The sequence below is a fragment of the Accipiter gentilis genome, chromosome 28 (genome assembly GCF_929443795.1).
Source record: "Accipiter gentilis chromosome 28, bAccGen1.1, whole genome shotgun sequence".
Classification (NCBI taxonomy): Eukaryota; Metazoa; Chordata; class Aves; order Accipitriformes; family Accipitridae; genus Astur; species Astur gentilis.
In genome coordinates, this window is record NC_064907.1 from 17,737,054 (window position 1) to 17,763,824 (window position 26,771).

Sequence of the window (26,771 nt, forward strand, 5' to 3'; positions counted from 1 at the left end):
TAAAATACAAAAAAAAAAAAAAAAAAAAAAAAAAAGGGAAAAAAATGAAAATAGGAAGAAAACCACCAAAATTTCCCAGCATGGTGAGGGTCCTCCTGCCGCCCAGCGCGCCGGGGCTCGGCATCCCCGGCGTTTGTGAGCGTTTCAGTCTCCAGCACGAAGCGATCCTTCCCTTCCCCATCGCCGCAGCAGGAACCGAGGCGAGAGCGAGCGTGCCGGCGGGCGCTGCCGGTGCGCGCTTCGTGCGCGCTTTCCGCAAGCGTCCCCGTCCCGCCGGCCGCTGCCTTCCTCGCCCCTCTATAACGCCAGCATCAGCAGGAGGATGGGCACAAGGGGCAGGATCCGGCCCGCCCGGTGTCGGCTGCCGCCTGCCTTCTGGTCCACGAACGTCTTCTGGTCTGGCATGATGTCCGTGGTCAGCTGGGTCTGCGGGAGAGGGGGAGAGCAGGGTTTCATCAGAGCCTTTTTGCGGGGAAAAGCATCCCATCTTGGAAAACACCTATTTTTGCCCTCCGGTCGGCCAAGCCAGCGATCCCCGGCACGGCGCTTGCCTGGCACATCTTTCCTAGGCCATTTGCAGTGGGAAAGAGCTCCCGGGCCCTGGGGATCCCCATCCCTCTGCTCCCCCCTGCCCCAAACGTACCTCTGAGTAGCACAGGCTCTGCTCTTTGGACTTGTTTAGCTTCGATCCATGCTCCTGGAGAGGAGAGAGGAGAAAGGAGAAAGGGTTAGGGCGGGTATGTGCACCCAGAGCTGCTCCTGCCCGGGGTCGCACCCCAAGGTTTTGGGGTCCCCACATTTCCCTGGGAGCTGCAGAGGCGGCCTGCAAGGGCACGGGGCGATGCCTGCAGCCCTGTGCACGGGGCATTGGAAATCGTGGCTCAGAGCGCATGGCTGGTGTTGAAGCCTGAAGAGCTTTATGAAAAGCAAGAAGAAATGGGCTCGTCCCTTCTCCCCGGGGCAGCTCAGGGTCTTTGCTGGGCTCCTGTCTGAAGCAGGAGAGAGCACAGATAACAGAAGGCTGCAAGTACTCATGCGGATTCATCCCAGCCCCAGGTTTGCTCCCTCTGTGTTCCCTGCTGCAAATATTCCTGCCGAGGACCCTGCCTACACCCCTGTGACACCCACTGGCCACAGTCCCCATCCCGCTCCTCTCCCGGCAGCGCCTTCCCACCCGAGGAGCAAAGCATGAAGCCTCCAGCCCAGCGCAATGCAAGAAAATATGTATTTTTCAGCTTTCCCAAACCCACATGGAATTCAAGCTGGTTTCACCCCGAATGAGCTGGGGGCAGGAGAAGTTGGGCCCAGGGCAGCCACATCAGCTCACCTTGCCTCCGGCACAGCACCGTGCCAGGCAGGGAATGATGCCCCAAGTGAGGGAAGAAGATGGGCAGGGCACAGATCCCTCCCTTCTCCATGGCAGACCCCCCCCAGAAGTGCCCAGACCCCAATTACCAGGGATGGCCAGATCCTGCCGGGCACCAACGCTGCATCCAGACCGTTCTGGATGGTCCGAGCAGGACTTTTTGCTGCCCATGGGCTACAGCTTCTCTCCAGGTTGATGAACCCACCGAGGGTCCAGACCAGTGCCCCCAGTTTGCAGCAGCGACGGGGCTTAGGTCCTACCTGGACAGAGGTGCAGGTGGTGATGATGCTCGTGTCGTACATGGTGTTGCTGTCATTGATGTCATCTGGCAAGGCAGGGCTCTTCTCCGTTTTCGGTGGCAGGGTGACGGGGGGCGAGGGGTTCTTGGGGGAGAGGTTCACGTCGGTGCCGTTGCCGAAGGCTTGGATGGCGTTTCCTGGGGGGGGGGGGCAGGAGATGTTTAAGGGGGGCTGCACCCCGGTGGTGATGGGACAGGGTGAGGAGGGGGACAGGGAAGCGCCTTACGGAGACAGGGGTTTTCCGTGAAGTCTCGGAGGAACTTCTCGCACTCCTCCTCCATGTTACCGCTGCCTTTGCAGGAGCACCAGGGCGAGATGGTGATGCTGGTGGTGCTGGCGTCGACGTAGTTGGGCGTCATGTCGAAGCCTGCTCCCGGGCGAGGAGAAGGAAGAGGGATGAGGGGGCTGCGGTAGGAAAGACCCTTCCCCAGCCCGACCCGCCGGCACTCACCGATGAGCCCTGCGTAGGAGCCCAGGCACGCCTGGTAGTTGTCCCCAGGGCAACTGGTCAGGGACTGGAAGGAGGCTTGGCAGTTGGTGTGGAAATCGGCCAGCCGGGACCTGGGTGAAAAAAGCAAGAGGGAGAGGGATGGGATTTCACCGCCGCTCCCGGCACAGAGCGACTCAGGAGCAAGAAACAACATTTTTTAAAAAATAGAGGTGAGAGAAGAGGATAAGTGGGATAGAGAGAGGAGATCGAAATGAGATCTAGACTCAGAAGGTGCAACTTCTTGTCTCGCCTCCAGTCACCCCAGCCTGCCGGAGGGTCACAGGCAAGGGAGGGGAGCCTGCCTGCGGGTGGGTACCCCACTGGGGACGAGCCCCCGAGTGTGGGACCCTCATTCCTCCATCCGTTACTGGTCTCCACCTCCCCGGCTCTTTCCAAGCGCTGCCCGACTGGCAGAGCACACCGTAAACTTCACAACCTCATTTGGCCACGCTGCTCCCGGCATCATTACACGACTGTAAAATTTCACTGCTTGTTTTTATCTTCCCCCTGAAATGTTAAAGCTTAGAGTGCAATTAAAATGCCTGAGGTTGGGGTTTACATTTTGCTTTCTTCTTTCGCAGCTGAGAAGGGAAAAAACAAGAGGAAGCCTCGCAGAGACGCCGGGGGCTGAGTTGCTCGTGCCCTGCCTGCCCTCCTGCCAGACTCGGCTCTGCGGGCAGGGCAGAGGCAGAAAGAACAGAGATGGGGAGAACCAGCAGGACCAGGAGGAATAACGAAGGGACAAGAGGAGCAGAGGAGCTGATTTCCACTCCTAACCCGATTACTGGCTTGGTTACCCCTTCTCATCTTCTCTCACTGCTCGGCAGAACGCTCAGAAAAAGCGCAAGGAGCGATGGAAGCACAGTTATTTCCACGTGTATCGGTAATCTGGCTCTGCTGACACCAACTCGCGCTTTCCATGCGATGCTCTGGGGATTTTTCTTGGGATGAATCGAATCACCGAGGTGGAAGGTTAAAGAAATGGGAAGGATGTGGGAGAAGATGGGCAGATGGACCAGGTGGACAGACGGATGGGCTGCAGTTTTCCAAATTGACTCAGTCATTAAATGAATAGACTCGAGGCTGAATTGTGGCCCACACTGGATCTCAATCACAGGGAGGAATCGCTGTGAAGCAGCCAGGCTGCTGACACTGTAGATGAGACCTTGCATTTCACAACAGAAAATCTCCTCGGCTCTTTTTTTCCGCACTTCATATAGAAAGAAGAGGGCATACATTATTTTCTTCAGCTTCCTTTTCCTTCCTTCTTAATTAAATGTCATCTTTGTCCAACCAGTGATTGAATCATCCAACAGTACCTGCCTAAAGCCATAAGAACTGATGAAAATAAAGGGTAGAAATTGTGTTATTTTTTTTTTAAATAGGAATGATTTGTTTTCAGGAGGTTTTTAATCAAATTAAATGGAGGAACAAATGAAGCAGTGATTGAATGAAGTAGAAGGGATCTGCAGCCGTACCTTACCTCCACCCAGCACTTTTCATCCCATCAGATCTCAAGCGCACCAAGGGAGCGGGGGCCAGGTACCACCGAAACGCAGCCAGCGCCGGGGAGGAGCAGAGATGTTGCTGGCGAGCCCGCAGCCAGACCACTGCAGTTTCATGGGCTACGTACTGGGGAAAGGACGTAAGAGGAAATAAAGCCCAGCTGCTCAGAGCTGGACCAGAGCACTGGATGCTCCATGTGGGAATGCAGTGGTTTCCTGGAGACTTTTGTTGTTTCCAGCCATCCCTGACTGGGGCTTTTTCCAGGTCACGGCGGTTCACAGCCACCGACGCAAGTATCTTCTGTGGGCCAGCTGAGCATTTTCTGGAGACTCCCTGGTCCTTTGGGGACCTCAGCATCACCCCGCAGCGAGCTCCCCGGCCGAGCCGGGGGTTTGGCGAGAGCCACCCGTGCACTTTGTACCTTCTTTTTGCTCTTCCTGCGGTTGGGCGTGCAGGTCGCACTCAGTTTTTGCCTGCCGACGGGCTGCCGGCAGCATGAACTGGATTATTTTCCCACTTACACCAGCTGCCTGACCCACTTACAGCCTCCCAACAGGCTGCAAATTTCCAGGGCAAGGTCAGCCTCTTCATCTGGGTTATTCAAGCACTCCTGACGAGAAGACAGGACTCCTGGGCAGGGCTGCGCTCTTCTACACGTCGGATGCTAATAAATAGCAATAACGCAACTGGCATCGCCTCAGGGAGAGATGCAACTGGGAGGTGTGCGGGGCGGCCGCTCCACGACATGGGGAAGGAGGACGGGCTTGGGCTAAAGCACTGATTTCAGGAAAAAAGGGGATTCTGCAACTCTCCTGCGGCATGTGTGTGACAAGGAGCCAACTTTCTCCCTCTCCTTCTTCCTGGAATCAAACCTCACCCATCCCAGGAGCACATTATTTTCACCAGACCCACGTTTATTTTCCTCCCTAGCGATTTAGCTCATGGGGAAAGAAAAACTCCCCACGACAGCAGTGCAGAGAGGGGGGCCAGGGGCTCCCATCCTGCACCCATTCCTGGGGCTGTTGCTCAGCTCTCAGCACACGGTCTCCCTTGCTGGAGCTGTGCATGAAGCCCAGCACAGGCAGAAAAGCTTTGCCAGGGAATATCTGCAGTGCTCAGCCCTCCTTGCAGCCAAAACCAGGCTTGGGTCAAGGGTTTTTGCTCCCCACTTGCAAAGTGGGAGCAGAAGGAAGAGCCCAGGGTGTTGCAGAGCAGAAAAAGCTCCAACTCTGCTCCTTTCACACAATCCCCATGGCGGGGAGGTATTTGGACTCCCTCCTCCTCTCCTCCGCGGGAGATAAATAAAGTTTCCGACAGCATTTCCCCTCTCCCCAAATTAGAGGCGAAGGCACGTCAATTCTCTTAAAGAACTGTGGCAAGTTCATCACCGAGCGCCACGGAAATTTGTCACGCTGCTCCCCGGGGCCCTGCTCCTGGCTTGTAGCATCCTCGAAGGCAAATGTTATTCTTTTCATAATACATGACAAGCCAGCTGGTAACCTTTCCAGAATATCCAAGCCAGATGTCACTCTTTCCGCTGTATACAATGAGTTTGCAGTCGCTGGATGAGACTCTAACTGCCAGGAATAAACCTTACTGGAGCTGGCCCATAGCTTCTCAGATTTCTGCTTTTAAGTGCCCGGGCAAAAAAAAGGAGAGGGAGCCAAGTCCATCTTAGCAGAAACAGGAGGAATTGGTGCCAAATTGCTGGCTGGCAGCTCGAGGCAGCAGGTGGGTCTGGCCAGTCTCTGCCTGCAAAGGCCAGACCTGGGCTGGGAAGAGCTGGGCTGGCAGCTGGGTCAGGGACGGGGAAGGAGGATGGTGGCACGGGGAGCTGCAGAGCCCAGCCTCGGCCAGCACGTTATTTTCCTGAAAGGCCTCCAAGTCGAAAAAATAAGGAGTGAAAAAGGGATTAACAAAAATTAATTATGTATATACACACATATATCGTATCCCAAACCTGCTCCGAGTGGTGGATTTCAAAGTTAGGGGGTTACAAGCTGTTTCTCTTTGATGCATCTAGAAAATACATTCGATTTCTTGGGGGGAAAGAGCAGGACGATGCCAAGGGGAGGCAGGTCCAGTGTTCCAGGGGCTTTAATACTTCTCTTCCTCCCTGCCCACCTCCAGACACCTCCCAAGGACCTGGGTCCCTACAGTGCACCCACACGTATATCCCTGGCGCATATATCCCCCATATAGGGGACTTTGTGCATTGCTCCAGGGACCATCCCATCATCTCCTGGCTGCTAACTCATCTCCTAGCCTTCTTATCGTGCAGGAATTCAGAAGCAGCTTGCCAGCGCCAGCAAGACACCCTCGCTCTGACATTAAAAGTTACCTACACAGCAGAGGATTTTTGATTGTTTTTTTTCCGCTTGTTGGTGCATTGCAATTTTTTAAGCAGAAAAATCCCCAGAGCAGATGCAAGGTAGCCTAATTGGGTGCTAATTGTTCCCATCACCGCATGCGTATGAGAAGTCCAAGCCCGGCGCTGGTAATAACTCACCACCCATCAAAGCGAACAGTATCAGGCTCTTGAATATTTCATGCAGAAAATGTCCGAGATGCGGAGATTACTCGAGACGTGTTTTTCACAGGCAATTTACAGGGACCAAGGAAAAATGGCTTTAATAGACACGAGCATCGAGAGGCGGCTTGGAAACGCGCCTCTCCCCCCCTGCAGAGCAGTGGATGTTCAAGAAGCTGCGACAACATGCAAAAACTCAGCAAGACATGAAAAACCCGCGGGCCCGCTGGGCATCCTCCTCCCAACATTCGCTCTGCCTGCTCGTCCTGCTGGAGATGAACGCTTTCAAAGCCAGGAGATGCTGAGATAAAAAAAAATTAGCCTCAAACACCAAGAACAGTGGCCAGGTAATTCAAAGAGCCCTGGGGACGGGGATCAGCTAAAGAAATGAGGGAAGCTGGAGCGAAACTCCACTTTTCTGGATGACCCTCTACCAAAGCTAGTAAACGGTTCACGGGGCGGGGAAAGATCAATGGAATTATTTGTTTTATCCAGGAAAAGTTATCTGCCACTTCTGGAGGCTGGAGTGACCTGTTCTGGTATGAGCCAGGAGGGTTTTATTCCTGCTTTTAGTGACAACCATATCTCTGCGGTAGCATAGCATCTCTCTGTAGGATGAGAACTGGTCCCCCATCTCAAAGCTACCCCTTGCCCTGGGAGATGCGGGCAGCAGGAAAGAGGCAAAACCAGAATGAACCAGAGAGAAGCAAAGGAGAAATCCCCAAATTAGAGTAAGCAGAGCTAAGGCAGCGAGAAGGGAAAAAAATGAGGACAAACAGACAACAGACCAACTGCTAAGTTCGGAGCCGTTAATTAAGAAGTTTAGTTATCCATATGTATTTTTAGGACATCACATTTTGATTCATCACAGATAAGAGCAGCTGAAAGACTTTTTTTTTTTTTATCCTCTTGCCTATGCTCAAACCCTATCATTACCCGGTAAAAGAAGGGAAGAATTAAACGCACGCATCATTTGATTTTAATTGAAGGACTGTTCTATTTCATTGAACTGCTAACTAAGCCGAACAGGAGATTGTGTTTACATAAGCAAACCCTGAGTCAGTATAGACTTGCTGTCACATTAAGTCAATACTTATGAAGGCTCTCTATTTAATTATTCAGTGCGAATTGACTTATTATTGTGTTAAGAGTGTGGTTAGCCTTGAGCAAGGTGGCCCCGAGCTGAGAGATCTCTTCCAGCTGCCTTTGCACACGGGTGCCCACAGGGTGCCAGGGGAAGGTACCCAGGGGATGCTGCCCCACCGGCCCCCTCCCTCTGTCGCCCCCCCCATACCAGGGAGCCAAAGCCACCAACCCTTGCAGATTTCCTAATTTAAGGTTGGATTTGGAGGCTTCCCCCGGCAGGTTATTGCAGCCCCGGTTGTCCAGCCCTGGTGCAGCCACCCACCCTGGGGTGCCATCAGCCGTGCCCTGTGCCCCTCCAGACACGAGCATTGCTCCTCTCTGCCAGCTCCCAGAGCCGCTGTTAAATGCAGGAGCATTTTTCCCTCCTCCTTCTTCTTCCCAGACAGCTATGTGGACAGCCGAGCCGTACTTCTGAGCCGCTCTCATTACATGGTGTAATGAGAAAGTTGAGCTGCCGCTCCGCTGTTTATCAAGGAAACATCCATTATAGATGGCATTTTGTCTGTGCTAAACAAAGGGCGTGAAGACGAGGACGTGGGTTTAGAAAAAAAGCGTTTTGTTCCCATGTTTGGTGTTTAATCAATACCAAGCCGGCCTGGATCCGTTCCTTCCCTCGCACACACCCTGAGCCAAGCCTCCCTCATGGGTCCTCGGGCGATGAAGCAAAGCTTCCCCTCCCCGGGGGATCGCTCCTGAATTAGGATCCCAACCCCAGCCAAAGAGAGATGGTTTCTGCCATGAAGAAATGCGCCTCACCAGTGCAGGCAGACACAGGGGTCCTGTGAGGAGCTGGGCAGGATCCGTCCCCCTCCCAGCCACAGATACACCGAAAATGGGGAGAAAACTCAGGCAAAGGAAACATCACCCTGCTTTTGGATGCTGAGGAGCTACAGCCGGTGGAGGCTGGGAAATTCTTCAGCACCAGCATCACTGAAGCATATAAGACCAGATTATTTGTGTTCCTGACTTGCTGATGCAAGATGAAAAATACAGCAAACTGCAGCTGCTGAAATCAGCTCTTTTCTCCCCTTTCCTTCCCTTTCCCCTTAGCTGAGGTTAGTGTTTTGCAAAAGGTTTTTATATTCTGGGAGCTAAAACCTGTCCATTGCAATCAGACACAAAGCTCAGGGAGTTTGTCGGGCTCCTCCGTTGTGCTGGGAAAAGCTTCCTGACATGAAAAGCTTCCCAAATTGCAGCGATCTGAGCCTGATTGCTCCTGCTCTCGCAGCCAGGAGCTGGGCGAAGGTGCTTGGGGCTGGGGCATCTCACCGAGGATTTTTAGCAGCCTCACAGGTCAAGGCCATTTGAATTGCTTCATCTAGAGCAAAGCCCAGGATTTCAGCCCAGAATAACCCAGATCCCGAGCCCCATTCTTGGGAAAGGAAGGGCACAGGTCGAACGCTCGCCCTGACCCGAGCCCACGCAGGGATGCACGGGAACTCGGGGGCCACATCCTGGCTCCTTTGTGCCCTCAGAAGGGCAGTGCAGAATGGAGGGGCTGCACAGCACCCTCCTCCTAACCACGGGGACCCCCAGGTGATCCAGACCCCGCTCCATGCCAGGATGCTGCCAGCTCGTTAAAATACCCCGGTCCAAAGCATTCTGAAAACAGCCACCTGCAGACCCGTTCTCAGTCGTGATGGAAGAGCTGGTGGCTTTTATCTCTCCAGCTTTGTGACCACTGATAGGACAAGGGCTGGTGGTCAATGACCATTTAACCACCAGCCCTGCGCAGTTGGAAAGCAGCAGCAGAAAGCCATGAAAACCTCCAGAATTACTGTTTTCCATGCCGGACCATTAATTTTCCCTGTCCTCCAACTCCTCTGCTTTTTTGGGGAAGGAAGCAATGCGATCTCAGGGGTGGGTTGTGTCCTGCAGGAGCAGCAGCCCATGCGAGGGGCAGCCCCCTGCACCCAGCTCAGCACCACCCGCGGCGAGATGGCAGCAGAAATCTCCCTGCAGTGTCCGATCCCGGTGGAGAGGGCTTTGCTCTTCATTAGGCGTTCAGCCAGGAGGCTTAATTACACTCACAGCCCGTGCGGGAGCATTATCTCATCTCCTGTCACCGCTGGGTTTCAGAGCAGCTTGCCGATCTGCTTCTGAGTTCAATGCCCTTGCCAGTCCCATGTGCAGATAAGGAGGACAAGCATCGGTCTGCGATGCCGGCCTGATAAAAACAGGTATCGAGGGGAAATCCCATGGCAGACCCCGGCTTTGGGCAGGGGCTCGGGACGACGGGACACGGAGGGGTTTCATGCCTGGTTGCTCCTGGGTGGAAGCTGGTGGGTGCAGATGCCGTGGGAAGGAGGACAAAGCCTGCGCACTCTATTTATACACACTCCCGGCACCTGGTGATGATCTTGGCAGAGGATGCCTGCCAATGCTTTGTTATTTATAAATGCAGAGGGCTTTGGAGAGGCAGGAGAGAGAGGAGAGCCCCCCCAGCACCAGGCAGCCCTGCAGACCACCCTGCACCTGCAAAATAAGCCCAGAGCTGCTCAGCAAAGGGGACGCCAAACAACCAACCCCATCCTGCTCGCACAGGGATGCAAACCTTGCCAGGCTTTTGCAGAAGAGAAGCACAAGCTGCTCCCCTGAAGCTGGACCAGCAGCATCTCCAGGGGGCCTGGAGTGATGCACTAGAGTCTGTTAATGCTTGGCATCGGGTGCAGCACTGTCTGCACAGCGGCTCCAAGCACAGAGCCTGCAGCAAGACCCTCTGCATCACTGCTGAATGAGATTCCCTTGCTCCAAGCCAAATCCACCCTAAGTATGTAGCACCTCTGCATCGGTCAAAACCCTCCAACAAAGCACAGACAGCAGCTGCCAGAGGAGCTTGCGTTACCCACGGGGTGGCTAGACAGCCTAGATTTCATTCAGCTCCTATGCTTGGGCTTTCCAGGCTCACTGGGTGCTCTCAGCCCAGAGCAGCTGGGAAACGCCAGGAACACACATGGAGGAGGTGAGGCTGTGGGAGAAGGGGTTCAGCTGGCAGGTTAAGTCCATGCCCAGCTCTAAACTGGGAAACTGGACCCACGGCAATGGGAGCTGCAACTCCCTGATCACCTTTGGGGCAGCGCCGGGGCGGACGGACTCACGGCCGCTGCGTAGTCAGGCAGGTAACGTCAAGCAGAGAGAGCAGCAGGCTCTCACGCAAGGCTCTTGCTAATGATGGTTTTCCTTGACCAGCTCTCCTCCGCGTCCCTTCCCCACAGGCCAGGAGAAGTGATGCCTTTGTGTGCATCAGGCACAGCATGCAGGGCCATTCCTTCATCCCTGGGGAAGACGTGCTGATGGAGATGGAGGGGGGAAAACAGCAGCAAGGACCGTAAAATGCAGCCTGCGTGTGTGCCCACTCCCAGGGAAAGCGCAGTGCACGCACAGCTCTGCCAGAGCCATCTCCATCCCAAAAGCCAGGGAGAAAAAAAGCCAGATCCTTTCTCACTTGCAAGGCAACATCAATAGAGAAAAATTCTTTTTTTTTTCCCCCTCAGCTCAGGTGCTGGGCACAGCTCACCCCAGGTAGATCACCGCTTTGAAACACTTTCGCAGCTGCAAACACAAGGAGCTGCTGGAGCGTGGCAGCATCTCTGAGCATCCATCCCCCTGTGTGGGCTCCCCACTGCAGGCTCTTATCCCCTCTTGCACGCCAGTGCCACAGCCCGGTTAATGCGACCGCTTTTAACGGGAGGTTTGGAGCAAACCTGCCTGCCTGAGCCTTGGGGAATTCTGCCAGAGCCCCCCCGGGGGAGAACTGCGGGAGGGGAGCGGATGGGATGGGACCTTCTCTTGCAAACCCAGATCCAAGGAGTGCATCCACGCACGGCCCCGCACCATCCCATCGCGGGGAGAAAACAGTTGAAGTTAAGGCAAAACTCTGCAAACCAATGCCCAAAGCTGGAAGCGTAAATAAATGCCGTATTTGGGTGCTTTGCAGAGCTAGAACCCCCAGCCGGGCAGGATCCATGCTGCTGCCAGAAAAATGCATTTCCAACTTGGAGCAAACAGCCAAAGCAGCTGCCACACACTTTCCCCTTTGCTGCTTCACCTCTTTCTGGTGGAATTTCATTTCATGCAGGAACAGGCTTATAATTAATGCTCGACAGCTCCGTGGCCTCTCCGGTCCCCCCCAACGCGCTGCTAATGCAGGTTATTCCCCTCTGTAAGCAGATGCATCCACAGCATTTAATGTCTGCGCAAGCATCAGGCCTGCTGACGGAGAGGTGCTACCATTAATTTGGCCGCGACTCAGCGCAGCCCTGGTATCTTTTATTCATAGACATTGGCTTATTGTATTACTTTTTGATAAAAAGCCACATTCCCACGTTTCAAACACATTCGCTTGCAGCCAGAGGAAGACCTGAAGCTGCGTTATTTATTTATTTCGCCAACAGGCTCTGGGAAACTCCATCACCTTGATGGCAAAAAGACCCTCCTCCTTGTAGGAAACATGTTCTTTATGAGGCTGATCCAGCCCCCAGAGGGTGACAGGAGGTTTTTTGCCATATGAATAATGAGTTTCATAACTGAACAAAAGCCTGATCTCCTGACTTTGCTCTGCCACGGGGAAAACAGCGGATTTCACCAGCCATGAAGTTTCGCCGGGGATGCTGAAAGCACGCCGAGGGATTTTGCTGCTTGCAAGGCACGGGTGCCCCCGCTGGCGTGGTGCCTTTTGCACATCCATCCCCTCCACAGCGTGGGGAGACGGAGCAGTCCCAGGTTGGGAACAGACCCAGCACGGTCCCCAGGGGCTCAGCTCCACCGTTAAGCTCCATCCCCACCGCTCCGGTCCTGTCCCACATCTCTACCCCACCTGAGCGCTGCTGGAGGGCATCGCCCCGCTGCAGCATCCCAGGTCAAGCACGGGGAAGGGCAGAGCTGTGGATTTTCACTGGGGGTTTCGGAGTAAATCAGAGCTCAGGGTGCAGTGGGGGGGCTCGGTTGGCAGCCCCCATGTTTGCAAACCACGCGCAGCCCCGCACAAACCCATGGGTTCACTCCACAACAAGAGGGGACCAAACGCGAGGCCATGCCTCAGCCTCTTCATGAGCAGCCAAAAACCATTAACCGCCCCATTTGACGCACAGAACACAGCTGTTACTGGAGGAGACCCGGCCAGCAAGTGCCACACGGCATTGGGAAAATGCAACAAATAGACTCGGAATAGGGTCGTGCAACAAGAAAGCACTGCAAACCCAGCCACAGCCCCATAAAAAAACTTCTGCTACAGTCTCCAGGTCCCCCTCCGGCACCAGGAAGGACTGGGAGAAGCCCACACAGGGCCTGGCGCAGTCCTTACCGGCAAAGGTGATCCGTCCGGCACGTGTTGCGCAGGTCGAGGCAGTTGGGCTTCTCCTTGTCCTCGTAAGAGCAGGAGGGGACGATGGTTTGCCGCCGGCGCTCGGCGCAAGCCTGGTCCTTGCAGGAGCAGAAGAGTAGGCGGTAGGTGTACTCGCTGGGGACGCGGTCGAAGAACTGGCGCAGAGCCTTGTGGCATTTTCTCCGGCTGCAGTGCTCGGTAGCCGAGATCTCCTTGCTGCAGGTGGAGATGTAGCCCGAGCGCAGGCGCTTGCAGTTGTCGTTCAGGTTGCAGGCTTTGGCCGCGTCGAGGCAGTGGTTGCTTTTGGAGTTGGTGGCGGGGTCCATTCCTGCTCGGAGAGCAAAAGGGAGAAGGGGTGAGCATAGTACCGAGGGATGGGGAGATGCTATGGGGAAGGCGGGGGGCGGGGGCTGGCATTGGTGTGACCCCTGGTATCTCTGGCACAGCCTGTCCCTGCCCGGCTGGCCGTGGGGAGGGGGCTGGATGCACCCCTGTGGTTCCCCCCTCTTCATCCCCATCCCCTCTGCGTGATTTGGAGGTCCTCCTCCAGCACAGAAAGGGTTAATGCCCACCGATTGCATCGGGGGCGACCTGGTCAGTCTTCAGTGCATAATTCATGCCATGAACTTCCAATATTTTTTTTTCTTGTCAATTATTCAAAGAATTATTACTAATTATTCAGCCTGCTCCAAAGCAGAATAATCTGCCAAGCTGCACGGGCCCCCCCCCTGGTTCCCGTATCTTCTCCTGGGGGTCCCCAAAACTGGGTCACCCCCAGCCAACCCCCCCAGGGCTGAGCACTGCCCAGGCAGGGACGATGAGGACAAAGCTGCCACCGGAGCTGGGCACCATCCGGATCCCGCATCCGCCCTGGGAATCCCAGCCGTCAGCAAATAAATGGGGAGAGGATGGATGAAGCCAAACCACCGTGCAGGAACAAATGCTGAATTTTCTTTTTTTTTTTTTTTTTCCTCCTTTTTGTCAAAATGATGGATCGCCCTCGGCAGCCCAGGTGCTATTTTAAAAGCCACCTGACTGCACCAGCCATCTCGTCCCTAATTTCCTCCCCTCTGCAGCCCAGCCAAGTCTGTGGATTCCTCCATTGTCTCCCGGCTTCTGCTGGCAAAGACGAACGACAGCATCGAGGAGGGTTTCCTAACAGACTTATTTGGAGGGCCCTGCTAATCAGCAAATGGCAAGCAGCTGCCTGGGCCAGCATGGCCCCCCCCCCGCCTCCCCCAGCTGCCCATGGGGCCACCTTGCAGGCGAGCAGCGTTTTGGGGTGTCGTTTGCAGCACGGGACTCGACTTTGTCTCATTTTCCCAGTCTTATCCAACTTGGTGGGAGCCTCCGAGCCCGGAACCACCAGCACGGCACTGCCTACGTTAAAGGGTCCCAATTAAAAGCCGAAGCTGGAAGATCCCGCCGGTACCATCCCATGCAAATCCAACCCACGTGGTCCCCATGACCCCCTTCACCCAGGGCCAGGACCCCCCCCCACTGGGCTGCAATGCCATGAGACCTCAGGGCCGGGGAGGGTAAAGCTGTTCGGAGAGAGCCCTCAAAATTCCAAATGTGTTATTCCAGTGACGAACACCCCCCATGGAGATCTACTGGGGATGGGGGAGCTCGGTAGGACATGCGTAAAGTGAATACTCCTTATGAGATGTGATTTATCAGCAGATCTGCCTTGAAAAATAGTGCAAGAGGCGAGCAGGTCGCCTGAGCTAAGAGAGACATTTGAGCTGACGGATGGTCGGAGCATGAACCGGCGCTGCGCTGAGGGGGGAATCCTCCTCCCTGCAAATGGGCCGTAAGCTTTGTTAGGAATAAAGCCATGAAAGGAGGGAAAGGAGGTGAAGACAAGTCCTTTGAGGCTTCACACCCTCCCTGTAGAGCCAAGCCCCAAGGACAGGATGGGGCAGGGATTGCCATTTTGCAGCTGGGTCGCTCCAGCTGAGGGCTGAGGATGGACACAACTCATGACACTGATGTCAGAGGAGCAGAAGGGGGAAAAGACGCTTGCAGAGGATGGCGAACACATGGCTCTCTCTTCTCCTTGCCCAGACCAGCTCTGGAATTTGAGGGGGATTCACCGAGCATGCACGCAAGTGTGCTGGCGGCCGCCCCAGCTCCAAGCCCTGCGAGCGGTTAACAGCCAGCGCGGCGGCTCTCCGGCACAGGCGTGGGATCTGTGCAAAGTGCTGGCTTATTGTCTAATCCTCTGGAGCATCGCTCCTGCCCTGCCTGAGACCTGTAGGGACCTGGATGCATTTTAATAGAGCCGATGCTTGAAAGTGCAGGGTTTCTGGGGAGCTCATTAATAAAGTACAAGCATGAAAATTTCATGAGGCGAGAAGGAAACGGGGGCCAAGGAGCCGGGGAGGGGACCGCACTGGGAGACCTCGTGCCACCAGCCGTCCCCTCAGCAGGCTCTGCCTGGCCTCTCGGTGCAGGATCGGGGCAGAGGAGGAGGAGGAGGAGGATGGCGATGGGGAAGACAGCGCTGCTGCAAGCCCACGCTATGCCGTGCAACGTGGGCCGCGTCCACCCACCTCGTGGGCGCTGCTTCCCCGGGGTTGGTGCCTACATGGGCAGAAACACAGCGTGGGGCTGGTTTCCTAACCGGAGCCCTTTTCCTTCTTCCCTGCAGGCTGTGGTTTCCGCAGGGCTGGCTCTGGCACCCCTTGGCACTGCCAAGCATCCTCACCACCATCCCGGGATGCTCTGCTCCGTGGGTGAAGGCCAGGAGCAAAAAAACCCTGTGTGTGGGGAGGGTTGCAGTGCTTGCTCGTGCTGCTCGCTCTCGATGCTCGCTCGCGGTGCCACCGGCCCCCTTCCCCGGTGCCGGCAGGCTGCCCGTCGAGGGCGCGAGCAATGAGAGCGCAGCAGCGCGCATGGCCGCCCTCCTCGCTTACACAGCCCCTTCTTTCTAGAAGGATAAAGTAATCCTTCCGCTATCCCCACAGGCAATTAGCAGCGCTCTGCCTCAGCCTTGTTATCGAGAAACAACACTAACAGCTCATTTGCTTCAATCGCTTGAGCTCCAGGTCCGGGCTGGGGGTCCCGGGGGGCAGCCGCTCGCCGCTCCCACCGCTCCAGCCCCATGCGAGGGGGACGGAGAAGGGGTGGAAGCATTGAGGCCACCCCCGATGGTCACAGCACATTCTGGAGCATAACAGCAGCCAATTCCCCCTCCTTTTCCCAGCCCCAAAATTGCCAGACAGGCTTCCTTCTCCTCTCGCTTTGCTTTTATGAATAAATCAACCCATGAGCGTTTAATCCCCCACTCCAGACACTTTGCTTTTCATACTTTCCAGCAGCTAAAATATTTCCTTGACGCTAATGTAATCCAAAAAGGCGTACGGGAGACGGGAGGGGGTGGCATCGTCATCCCGAACTGGTGCTAAGCTCCCCAGAGGGAGCCTGGCAAATTCGCTTCGGGAGCTAAAACCCAACGGGTGACGGCAGCGAGGGGATGCGGCGTCACGGCCCTCCTCCGAGGTGTCCCCAAGTGAGCCGGGGTGGCTGCGGACAGGGGGACATGGCATCTCTGCGGGGTCCCCGAGGTGCCACCACCCTCTGCCCATGCACACCCCATGAGGTCTGGGGACCCCCAAAACCCCAGGGGGGTGGGCAGCTTTGAGGGATAGGGTTAAGAGGAGAAAGAGCAAGCAGAAGCCAAGGCATTGCTGACCTAATTTGAAAAGGGGGGGGGGGGGAGGTAGCAGCAGAGAGGGTTGTCATGGAAATAGATAGTGAAAAAGTTCCTGAGGATGGTGGCGGAATTTGGGTTCCCGAAAGGAGGACGTGGAGGCAGAGAGATGCTCCGAGGGGCTCAGCATCCTTCTCCCAGCAGCATCCCATAGCTCGGGTCGAGACTGGCTGCCCCGGGGAGGGACAGCAAACAGGGTCCCCCCCCCTCAGCTTCTCCGAATATGGGGCATCCTGCCAGTCCCAAATCTTCCAGAAGACAAAACGCTTTCGATCGAGCGATGGTCGAGGATGGTCTGGTCCCCCCCGGAGCCCTGGGCTGTGCCTCCTCCTCCTCCCCTGTCTAATGCTGTGACACATCAGCGAGACAAACAAGGGGATTACGGGCTCTCCAGCCCACCTCAGCTATTTGATATAAGCCCACCATTGGAGGCAGGTGAGTTCGAAAGGTAAAAACCTAAATCACAGCCTGGGGGGAAATAGGAAGCCCAAGGAGGAGGCTGCTGCTGCCCGTGGCTCTGCCGTCACTGCCGGGCAGGGGCTCAAAGCAAGCCCCCACCTCGGCCGGGGCTCACCCGCTCCCAGCAATATCCGATCCCACCAGGAAGGTCTGAAACAGAGAGGATCTATCCCAAAGTCCATCAAACCCCGGCAGCACTCGGGTACCAGCTCCTACATCGCTCTCCTCCGTCAGGCTTCAGCATCCCGGTCAGCTGGGGGGGGGGTGGGCCATGTGTTGCACCCAACTGATGCTCAAGGCATCAGATCTGGAACGGTGGGAGAAGAGACGGGCAGGAGAGTGGCCATAGGAACTGCAGGAGCAAAGGACCAAACCATGGGGGAAGGAGTTGTAGGTTTTCCTTGCCAGGGAACTCAGTAGCAGGTCTATGTTCACAGGCAAGAGAAGATAAAACAGCGGAAGCATGTGGCTTTTATTACCTGAGAAAATTGAAGCAAGTCTGAATATATCAGAGAGACGAGAGGTGACCGGCTCGTAGGGGGAAGCTTCATAAAATTCTTCTCCTAGAGTGGGAGGGAAGAAAGAAAAGGGGGATAAAAAGCAAATTAAAAATCACAGCGAATAACCTCAGCCACCACCGAGGCTGTGGCCGGGCATGGGCACCCCACAGCGTGGCAATTGCAATTTGGGGAGAGAAAACCGAAAAGCATTTAAATCACTGCCCTGCAATGACAGGAAAAGCCCATTTTGGACCAGCTCAGCTTAATTCTTGCTGGCTGAGAGCTTGCAGCCGGGCGGGCAGGTCTGCGCCGCTGCCTGCAGCTGCCTGACGGCTGGGTCCTGCCGCAAGCTCAGTTCCTTGTGCAAGTCAGGTTTGGCAGCGGCTGCGTCCAAACTGACCTCAAGAGTTGAGGGAATTTGGATTTGAAAGGTCAATGTTTTGTGACTACGTCCGCAGAGTCTGGGCCAGCTGCGAGCTGAAAGTTTTAGGGTCTATTCTCAACACTGGATTATTTTATTGTTGTTGCAAAAAAACCCCATTTGCCTAAAAAAACACTGTGAAGATTGTTTTCCACTCCGCTCTGCCTCTGATGCACTTTGGGAAAACTGAAATATGGGGGGGGGGGGGGGGATACAGATCCGACTGGAGAGCCTCCTCATTTGAGCACCAGAGCATCCCCACCACTGATCCACCCACGCTGTGCTCCAGGGGCTCGTCCATCCCAATCCACACTTTCCGGAGGGAATCTGAGCACAGTCCTTCTGTCCCCAGGCTGGGAGCAAAGCCCCGCTCTCCCATCTTTGATTTCAGTGCAAACCCACGTGCTTTTGCTGCCTGCCCTTCGTGTAACTCCAGAAAAGGCTGATTTCAGGAGAGCCGGCCACGGCTCTCAAGAGAGGAAATGCTCTCTTCAAACCCCAGCAGCCACAGGAAAAAAAAATATATATATATATTTAAAAAAAAATCAATGGCTGGACTTTGAAAGCCCCAGTCAGAGGCTGACCAGCAGCCCGGAGCATCGATCTCCGCACTGCCTGGCAGCCTTTTCGGCAGGATCCCTGCCCACACCGGGTGCCCTCGCTGTGGGTGAGCCTGGGCTGCCCCGGGGACGGATCCCGGCAGCCTGGACCGCTCCAGCCCACGCGTGCTCTACCGAGTTATTATTAGCCCAAGGCAGCAGCATTTATCCCATGTAATTAAGGAGCCACTTGAAACCCTGTGCTGGAAAACAAGCTCATTAAGAGGCGGGGAGCGATGCAGGAAGGCTTGCTCCAAGCCCAGCGACTCCTCAGCGCCATTCCTTGAGAATTTGGGAGAGCAGAGCCGGGTGGCTGGCCAGGGAGACCCCGGTGGGATGCCAAGTTGGGCCATCTCCAGCGACTGTGGGTTTTCAGCCCATCACCCTGCGCCTGGCCTTGCCACCACCCTCAGGGTGGTGCAAAGCCCCCGCCGGGGCCAAGGGCAGCTCCTGCTGCCGCTGCTCACCACGGCGAAGGAAACATGCTCCGGGCAGCCTGCAAAGTCCTCCCGCTTCAGGCCATCCCCCTTCTCCTCGCCGGGTTTCCTAATGCTCCGATGACAAATAGCACCTTTATTAAAGTGCATTTAGGAAACACTGTAACCTCCCGGTATATTGCTTTGCCAATGCAATAAATAATTAAATACTAGCTGAATCCTGCTGCTTGCTAGGAAAATTACTGAGCATTAAAAGGGCAGTGGACTTTTCTTGAGCTCACTGAGATGCAATTAACCTCCAGGAATGAGGCTGGAGTAAAAGCAGTCCTCCTTAATGGCAGGGACAGGTTAGCTCCCGCAGCCAAGGGGCTGGGCAGGAGGCCACCAGGCACAGCATCTTTGCTAAAAGGCAGAAGATCAGGGTCTGCCTTGGGCTCCTCATTGCTTTTACACTCACTGGTTTACGCACGTTAAAGCTACGAGCTGCTGGATATCCCCAAAGCTTCCACCTCTCCTTAAGACTTGGTATAATCACTTCTCTTCCCACCTCCTCCTCCTCCTCCTCCAGGTACAGGTCCTGGAGTACCCATCAAGCAGTAAAGCATCCTTCATTCATGTTTGCAAAGCCCTCTGAAATTACTGAATGAAGGCTGCTAATGAGGGGTAGAGAACAATTAAGCAGTAATTCCTGCTCTGGGCTGGTTTTCGGGCTCACTAGTCCCTGCACTGACCCAGATTTGTAGGCAATTTCACCCGCGGGGGCTGCATGCTCGGGTACAGCTCCCCACATCCTCGCCGCTGCCACCAAAGCCCTCCCAGTACCACCACCACCTCCTCTGGCTTCAATCCCAGCTCAAGAGGGAGATCAGAGACTTGCACCCACTGCCAGGGATGGGGGTTCCTCCGCCGGCTCCATCAAACGAACCCCTTTTAGCTCAAGCCGCTAAAGGAGGTGGCTTTCAGCTGGAGTAATGAAACAGCAGAGGAACGGGCATTTTTACAGGCCCAAATCGTTGGTGGAAGCGGGGCCAAGCTGCCAACCCACTTGATGTTGCGGGTGGCCGAGGGTCCGTCTCCTCGCAAGGTGCCCCCGGCCAGGCGGGCACGTGCCCTTGCGAGGACTGCGCCGAAACTCAAGGGCCCTGGTACAGGCGGTTTTGCACAAGCTGCAGCTGGATTTAAGAGCTTCCACGTGCGGAGCCAGTCGTAAGCCCATTTAAGGGATCTATGCTGTTAAACTGATGCTGGCTCTGCTCCTCTCCGGTCTGGGGCCAGGCGAGCGCTGGCAGAGCTGAGCGGGGGTGGCAGGAGAGGGGACAGCCCACGGGACAGCAAAGCAAACCCTACCAGCAACCAGCCCCAGCCCCAGCTGAGCCCCTCACAGCCGGTTCCTTCCTCTGAGCCCAGTAAATTTGCAGCCCTGGACCAGCAGCCCCAGCCCTGGTGATGCCCCTGCAAGAAGGGCGAGGGGCAGGGGGTGAAGCCCGCTACCTTCCCCTGCCTTCAGGCAGTAGATAATCCTGCCTTCAATGAACAAACCAGCCCCAGGCTAGCAAAATCCAATTTCAATTACCTGCACTGCTCCAGCCTCTGATTTACTCCTTCACCAGGCTGCAATTACAGCAGGTTCTGGTGCATCGCCTCTCCGCAAGGTGAGACCCCAGCGAGCCCTCCCTGCTGCTCCCCAGCCCACAAACCCCACCGGAGCAAGGGCTAACGGGGGGGGGGGGGGGGCAAGGAGGCAGCAACAACCTCTGCACCCCAGGAGATGCCCACAACTGGTATTGAGGTGCAAAGTCATGCCCCAGCTTTGCTTCCCTCTGCACCCCGCGGGCACATCTCCTCCTTTGGGACAGGCAGGAGGGAGGGAGCCCGGCTGGAGAGGAGCCCTGCCCAGGCTTGCAGGTGCCCGGGCACAACAGCTCTGCCATGGTAGCGATTAGCTTTTGCTGCAAACACGGCCCCCAGCCTGTTTCTCCCTTGCCCCATGCCCGCGTTGGGCAGAGCAGCTCTCAGCAAGACCCCCATCAGCATCCTCTGAGAAAGGGGGGACCGTCTCCTCTGCCCGGGGTACCCGTGCAGCCCAGGGCACCGCTCAGCCCATTTTTATTAGAGCAGTGAGATGCCCTCAGAGCTTCCCAACCTCAAGGTAGGTCAGGACCACCTCTTCCTCCAGCACCCTCCACCCCATCGCCACCCCAACGGAGCCCTACGCCGTACCTTCGGTCAGCCCGAGGTGTATACTCCAGTAGATCTGAAGGCACTGAAGCTCCTTCTTCATCCCTCGCTTGCAGCGGCAGTCGTAGAGAGGGCTCTCCTGCAACACCTCCAGAGCCGCCTGGCATTCCTTGTTGGCCAGCATGGTGTTTCTGTCGCGGCCGGCCAGGCACTGCCGCAGCGTGCGGTACCGGGAGCTGCAGCTGGGCTCTGCCGCGCACAGCTCGTTGGCTCGCACGCAGTCCACCGGCACTCGCCAGCCATGGGGGTCCTGCCCCGGCGGGGACGGGGGGCCAGCCAGCGAGCGGAGGATCTCATCTGGGCGAGGGGCAGGGGAAGGAGAGATGAGGGCAGAGAGAGGTGAGGGAGGGCGACCAGGTGGGGTGAATCCCTTGCATCCCCCCCTCCTTGACCCCACACATCAGCCCGCGCCCCAGCCACGGCCCTCGACTGGTCCCCGGCATTAGAGCCACCTTCGGGCTGCTCCAGAGAGGGACAACGTCCTTCCATCATGCTTAAACCGAGCCTGGATATGTCCCCAACCATAACGCCATTAGGGCTTGTCAAAGATGGCAAAATTCAGACAGTGGCCTGAAAAAGCAAGCGGGATGTCACAGGGCACCCCGGCAGCGGTGACGTACCCCAAGGCGTGGGACGGGGAAGGTGGAGGGTTAACCCAACGCCTTGGCTCCCGGAGCCACGTGATGCCACGGGACTCTGTTTCTTATTAAAACCAAACAGGCAAATAAACAAACACAGCATGTTTCCAGCCCCAGTGCTTGGGGACACGAACCTCCATGCATGACCTCTCAAGAATTAAGGGAAGCAGAAAGCCCATCCAAATTCTCTGCGCCCGTTGCTGTTTTTGGTTTTTATTTTGCGGCTCATCATTTTCAGGCCCGCCACGGGATGTTCAGGGCATCTGACTCATGGGTTTTTGAGCGCTTGGGCTTGGCAGGGCTGCAGCTCGGCTGCAGATCAGTACAAACTCTTCCCCACCGGGGACAACACCCTGCGTGCCCCTGTGCTAGCCACCCCTCGGGGTGGCAACCGTCCAGCTTGCCTGGCTCCTGCCCGTGCACAGCCGCTGCCTGCTCCTTGGACCCTGCCTCGGCAAACCCTTCCCTTCCCACCCGCCACTCCCTCAGCTCTCACGCTATTTCTACCATTTTCTCATTTTCTTTTGCTTTTTGAAATAGATTCTTGCCAAGTCAACCCCAGGCAAGGCCACTGGCCCATCTCGTCACGGGCGGATGGGGAAGGAGGACAGGCTGTGTTGGCGTGGCTGGTCCCCCGATGCCCGCACCAGCCGAGCGATGGGGATGGGGTGGGCAGGACCCCCCCTGCCACTCCTGACCCTCCCATCTGCCACCTTGCAACCACGGGCAGGGAAAGCCCTGGAGCAGGCAACGATGGGCACGACGGGACCTGGAGGGCATCCTCAGCCACCCCGCAGGGTGATGGAGAGGGAGACCCCATTTCGTGCAATGCCTTCACCCACTGCTGCCCCTGCACCCTGGGGAGCAGCCTCCCCTTTCCCCTCACTGCCACATGCCAGGGACCCCATGGGGACAGCAAACCTCAGCCTCCAGCTCCCAGCCCCTTTCCAACCCTTGGCCGCTCGTCTGGGTACGGCAGGGGGACAGTGACACCTACAGGCATGTGACAAGGGCCACCCGTGTCCCCACCCACCCACCAGGACACGCAGGCAGCTGCAGGCAGGCAGGGCTTGTCCCCTGCCACCACTCTGGGGTGGACACGCGTCCCCTGCCTCCTGCGTGCCACCGGAGCAAGCGGCCACCGGAGCAGGCGGCCACGCACACCTCTGCCCACCTCGCCGAGACGGGATGGGACACGACGCTCCTCGGACCGTGGGGAGAGAGGAGGAGAGGGGATGCTCGGAGCTCGGACGGCTCTGCAGGAGGGATGGGGCAATGGCAGGGGTGAATGAGCAGGACGGGCAGCAGCCTCGGGTGGAAACATGTCCGCTGCCTGCGGTCAGGCCAAGGAACAGATCCTGTCCTCCTGGTCTTCAGCCGATGCCCCCGAACAAACACCGTTGGGTTCAGAGAGGTCTGGAATGTGTCCGGGTAAGGAGGAGCAGGTGCAGAGCCCTTACACCCCCGTTAGATCCAATTTTGGGTGACAGATGCCCCGTGGGAAGGCCTTCCTTGGCCCTTCAGGATTATATTCCACATGGGAGGCAGGCAGGATCCATGAGCGGTGAAGGCACACTCCTGACACACAGCCTGGACGGCTGGCAGAGAAACGGGCATCCCCAAATGCTCCTCAGGGCAGAAATGCCAGCTCTTCGCCATGAGGTGGATGGTGCTTTGAGTAGAAAGGGGCCAGCTCTGCACCTTTCCACACCGGGAAACCCCAGCCCAAGGCACCCAGTGCAGCAGCTGGGACAACCTGCTCCTGCCGCAGCCGTCAGTTCCAGGGCAATCGGCTCCCAGACATCGAGAGCCATCCCACAGCTCCACCGTGTGCCATTCCTCCTCCGCCGCCCTCGCCCAGCTCAGCTGCAGATCCATCTGGTGCTCGCCCCGAGCCCTCTGCCCTGAGCAAGCCCAGGTCTCAGCTCCGACTCCATCTTCTCCAGCCGATGCCATGAAGCCTCTTCCCAAAACACCATCCAAAACCTCTCCTCCGGCCACACTCCTGTCTCCTCGCTGGCTCCATGGGCCTCCCAGGCAGGGACTGGAGGTGCTGGCAGGCAGGCAGGGAGGGGACACAGCCTTGCCCTGATGCAAAAGGCGCTGGACCGCATGGAGCATCCTTTCAAGGGGGCCCAGCACCCTCAGCAGCGCACCCCCATGCTCAGACGGGCACTCGGGAAAGCCAACAGTAAATCCACCCGCCGGGAAGCCAGCAGGGATGCATGACGGCGAGCTGGCCCCGGCCTCCCGGCTTTTGCCACCTTGCTTCCATGGCCTTGCAGAGAACAGGGTGCTGCGTGCCCCCCCGGCAGCCCCGGGAGGGTGCCTGCAGCATCCCACACCGCATCCAAGCCGGGAGCACCAGCAGACCCCAGAGCACGGCACAAAGCCATCCCACCGGAGGAAGAAAGGCAGAAGCAGCGCTTCCCTGCAGTTCAGAGCCCACACAGGACAGCTCGGTCCCCCCAAATCAAGCAGCACGCTCAGCCCTGGCTGCTAGGTCGATGGTTTTTTTCCTGGGACCCTCCTCTCCTTCAGCTCACAGCACTGCCAAGCCAGGTAAAGCTCCGCAGACCCCCGCCGAGGCACGAGGTGGGGAGTTTGGATGGAGGGGCAGGCTGAGGGGTTTTTTTTTTCTACCCAAAAGAAATTGCCTCACAGATACACACTCGCCGAACTCGTATCAATAAAACATCTGCAGAGAATTTAAACCTAATCCTCATCAGTCTCTGGGGTGTCAGAGCACAGCAAGGATTTGCAAGCAGATGCACAAGCCTCCGACAGTCAGCCAGCAAACAACACGATGGCCCGCTTTCCTCTCGCTCCCGCAGCTTCCCCCAGCAGCATCAGGCTGCGCTGCCTCTTTTCTAGCTGTAATACATGTTTCCTTTTACTGGTCCTGCCAGAGACCTTTGGACACAGGCAGCTTAGAGGTAAATATTTATCCTCACAACTCGACTAAAAAAAAAAAATAATAAATTGCTCAAGAACATGCAGCCTCCCAGCCTGGCTGTTGTGGCAGCGATCGCTTTCTCCCAACCGAAGGGCTTTTTTGGCTCATCAGAAAGAAGAGCCTAGACGTGAAGAGCTGGGCTTCCACTCTCCCGGGCTCCTCACGGCGAGGCCACGCCATGGGAGGGTGCTTTGGAAAACAGCAGGATGGGGTCCCCTGGTCACCCCATCCCCAGTGCTCAATCTGGGGGTACGGCTTTCCTGCAATCACCGCTCAGAGTGTTGCAGCTCCTCTGGCTGGCGGGGGGACAGCCTCCCTGTCCAGCCTCACCCCCCCACACCACCACCCCCCCCCCCCATGAAACCTTTGGGGCACCTTTGGGGCACTCGGGAAAGGGGGCAGAGGGTCTTGCTTTCATGCAACCTCCCTTGTGAGGGCGAACGGACCACTGTTCAGGTGCCTTAGGTGGGGCATCCTGGAGGACCCCGTCCTCCTGAATCTCGCTCGTGAGATGTCCAGCAGCGAGTCAGACATGCGTACAAACAGCCAGCAGCCAGCTGGCCCCCCAAGCCAACGCTGGGGAGCCCTTCCTCCCCCCTGCCTGGATGTCTTCCCACTTGTGCCCCCCACCTTGCCCCCCAGAGCATCACTCCTTTCTCTCTGGCTCAGAAGACAGGGCTCATCCCCCCCTGCCCCAAAAGTCCCCGGCACGCTCTGCCGCTGGTAGGTCACAAGGAAGGACACCCCAAATTGGGGTTCAGCCCCCCCACACACCACTCAGGCCTATGTCCCACCCCACACACAAAGGCACTTGAGCCACCAGCTTCACCCCACCGGCACAGCACCCCTTCCCCTCGCCAGCCGGGGACTGTGCTGGGGAGCAGGGGAGAGGAAGAGCCTGGCACCCCCATTTCATCCAGGGAACAGAGCCCTCCTCTGGGATGCCGAGCACCCCGCGTACGGTGGTCCCTCTGCCTTCACCCCCCAGCCCCGCAGCGCGGGATGCTCTGGAGGGAGGTTTGTTCTGCCAACCTTCAAGTCTCCCTCAGCATCTCCCCATCCCTTCTCCCTGTCCTCGCAGGCAGGGTGACGCTTCTCCAGCCCAGGCGAGCTCGGCAGAGTTTTTCTGGGCGCTCGCTGCTGCGGCGTGCCGGGGATCACACACACTCAGGCACCCATGGAAATGCAGCGGGGTGTGGGTGCTGCCGTAACGGCATCTGGAGCACGACACGGCACACGACCGAGTCACGGTCCTGCGTGCACCCAGCCTCGCAGGAGGAAAAAAACGGACCTTTCTCATGGGCTTCCTTTTCACCCCAGCCCCACCACAATCTCTGACTTGCCCCCCCCCCCCCCCCCCTCCAGCTTTTCGGCTGCACCTTCCCTGTCTCTGTAGGAGGCTGCCCTAGAAATGCTAAGCTTTCTTCCTGGCAGAGCCAGAGCTCCTAAATAACTCACACATGATCTAAAGCACCACGCACGAATTGCAACAAGAGGGGACAGCAATTCCCCACGCACACGCACATGCAATTAGCTCAACTTTCCGAACCGATTCTCCATGCCGACTTCCAAGCAAGGAACGGCGGGGAGGGCGAAGCGGGGGGGGGGACGGAACACACAGGCAGCCACGGCAGCAGCGGCTGGAGGGCGCTGGGAGACACTGGTGGGGGGGGGTTAGATATCCTCCGAAATACAAAATCCACGTAGGGCTGACAAGGAGAGAGGGAGATGAAAGAGGAACAGGGGTTTTGGTGCCGCTGATCCTGCCCGTTCCCTCGGATCGCGATCGCGACCGTGCGGTGCCAGAGGCGGGGCTGCCCCGATGGGGCGCTTGGGTTTGTGTCCTGTGTCGCGACTGTGTGTGTGTCCCCTCCTCCTCGTTTGAAGTTTGATAGAGGATAGGAAAATAAAGTTGCCCTTAGTTCAAATCCTCGTCTCGCCTCTTCCCTCTCCTGCTGCAGCCCGAGAGCCGGGCAGTGCCCATCTCGGAGAAGCGCCGGTCCCTCTCCCCAGCCCCCGCAGCCCCTCGCCCAGGGGAAGGACATGTCCCCTCTGCCCCCCCCCCCCCCCCCGGCCTGCGGGCATCCACTCACCTACAAAGAGGACGATGCAGAAGGCGTTTGCCAAGATCATGTTAGTAAATCCACG

At 57.0% G+C, this 26,771-nt stretch overlaps 1 protein-coding gene across 1 annotated transcript; it reads right to left on the minus strand.

The window, feature by feature from the left end:
• On the minus strand, nt 1-26,771 carry GFRA2 (GDNF family receptor alpha 2). The gene is made up of 9 exons (XM_049830647.1): nt 26,717-26,771; nt 21,012-21,326; nt 17,314-17,397; nt 12,640-12,988; nt 2,117-2,226; nt 1,892-2,032; nt 1,627-1,802; nt 644-697; nt 1-426 (listed from the first exon to the last, which is right to left on the minus strand). The coding sequence occupies exons 1-9, from the start codon at nt 26,754-26,756 to the stop codon at nt 298-300; spliced, it is 1,398 nt and encodes a 465-aa protein (XP_049686604.1). The 5' UTR covers nt 26,757-26,771; the 3' UTR covers nt 1-297.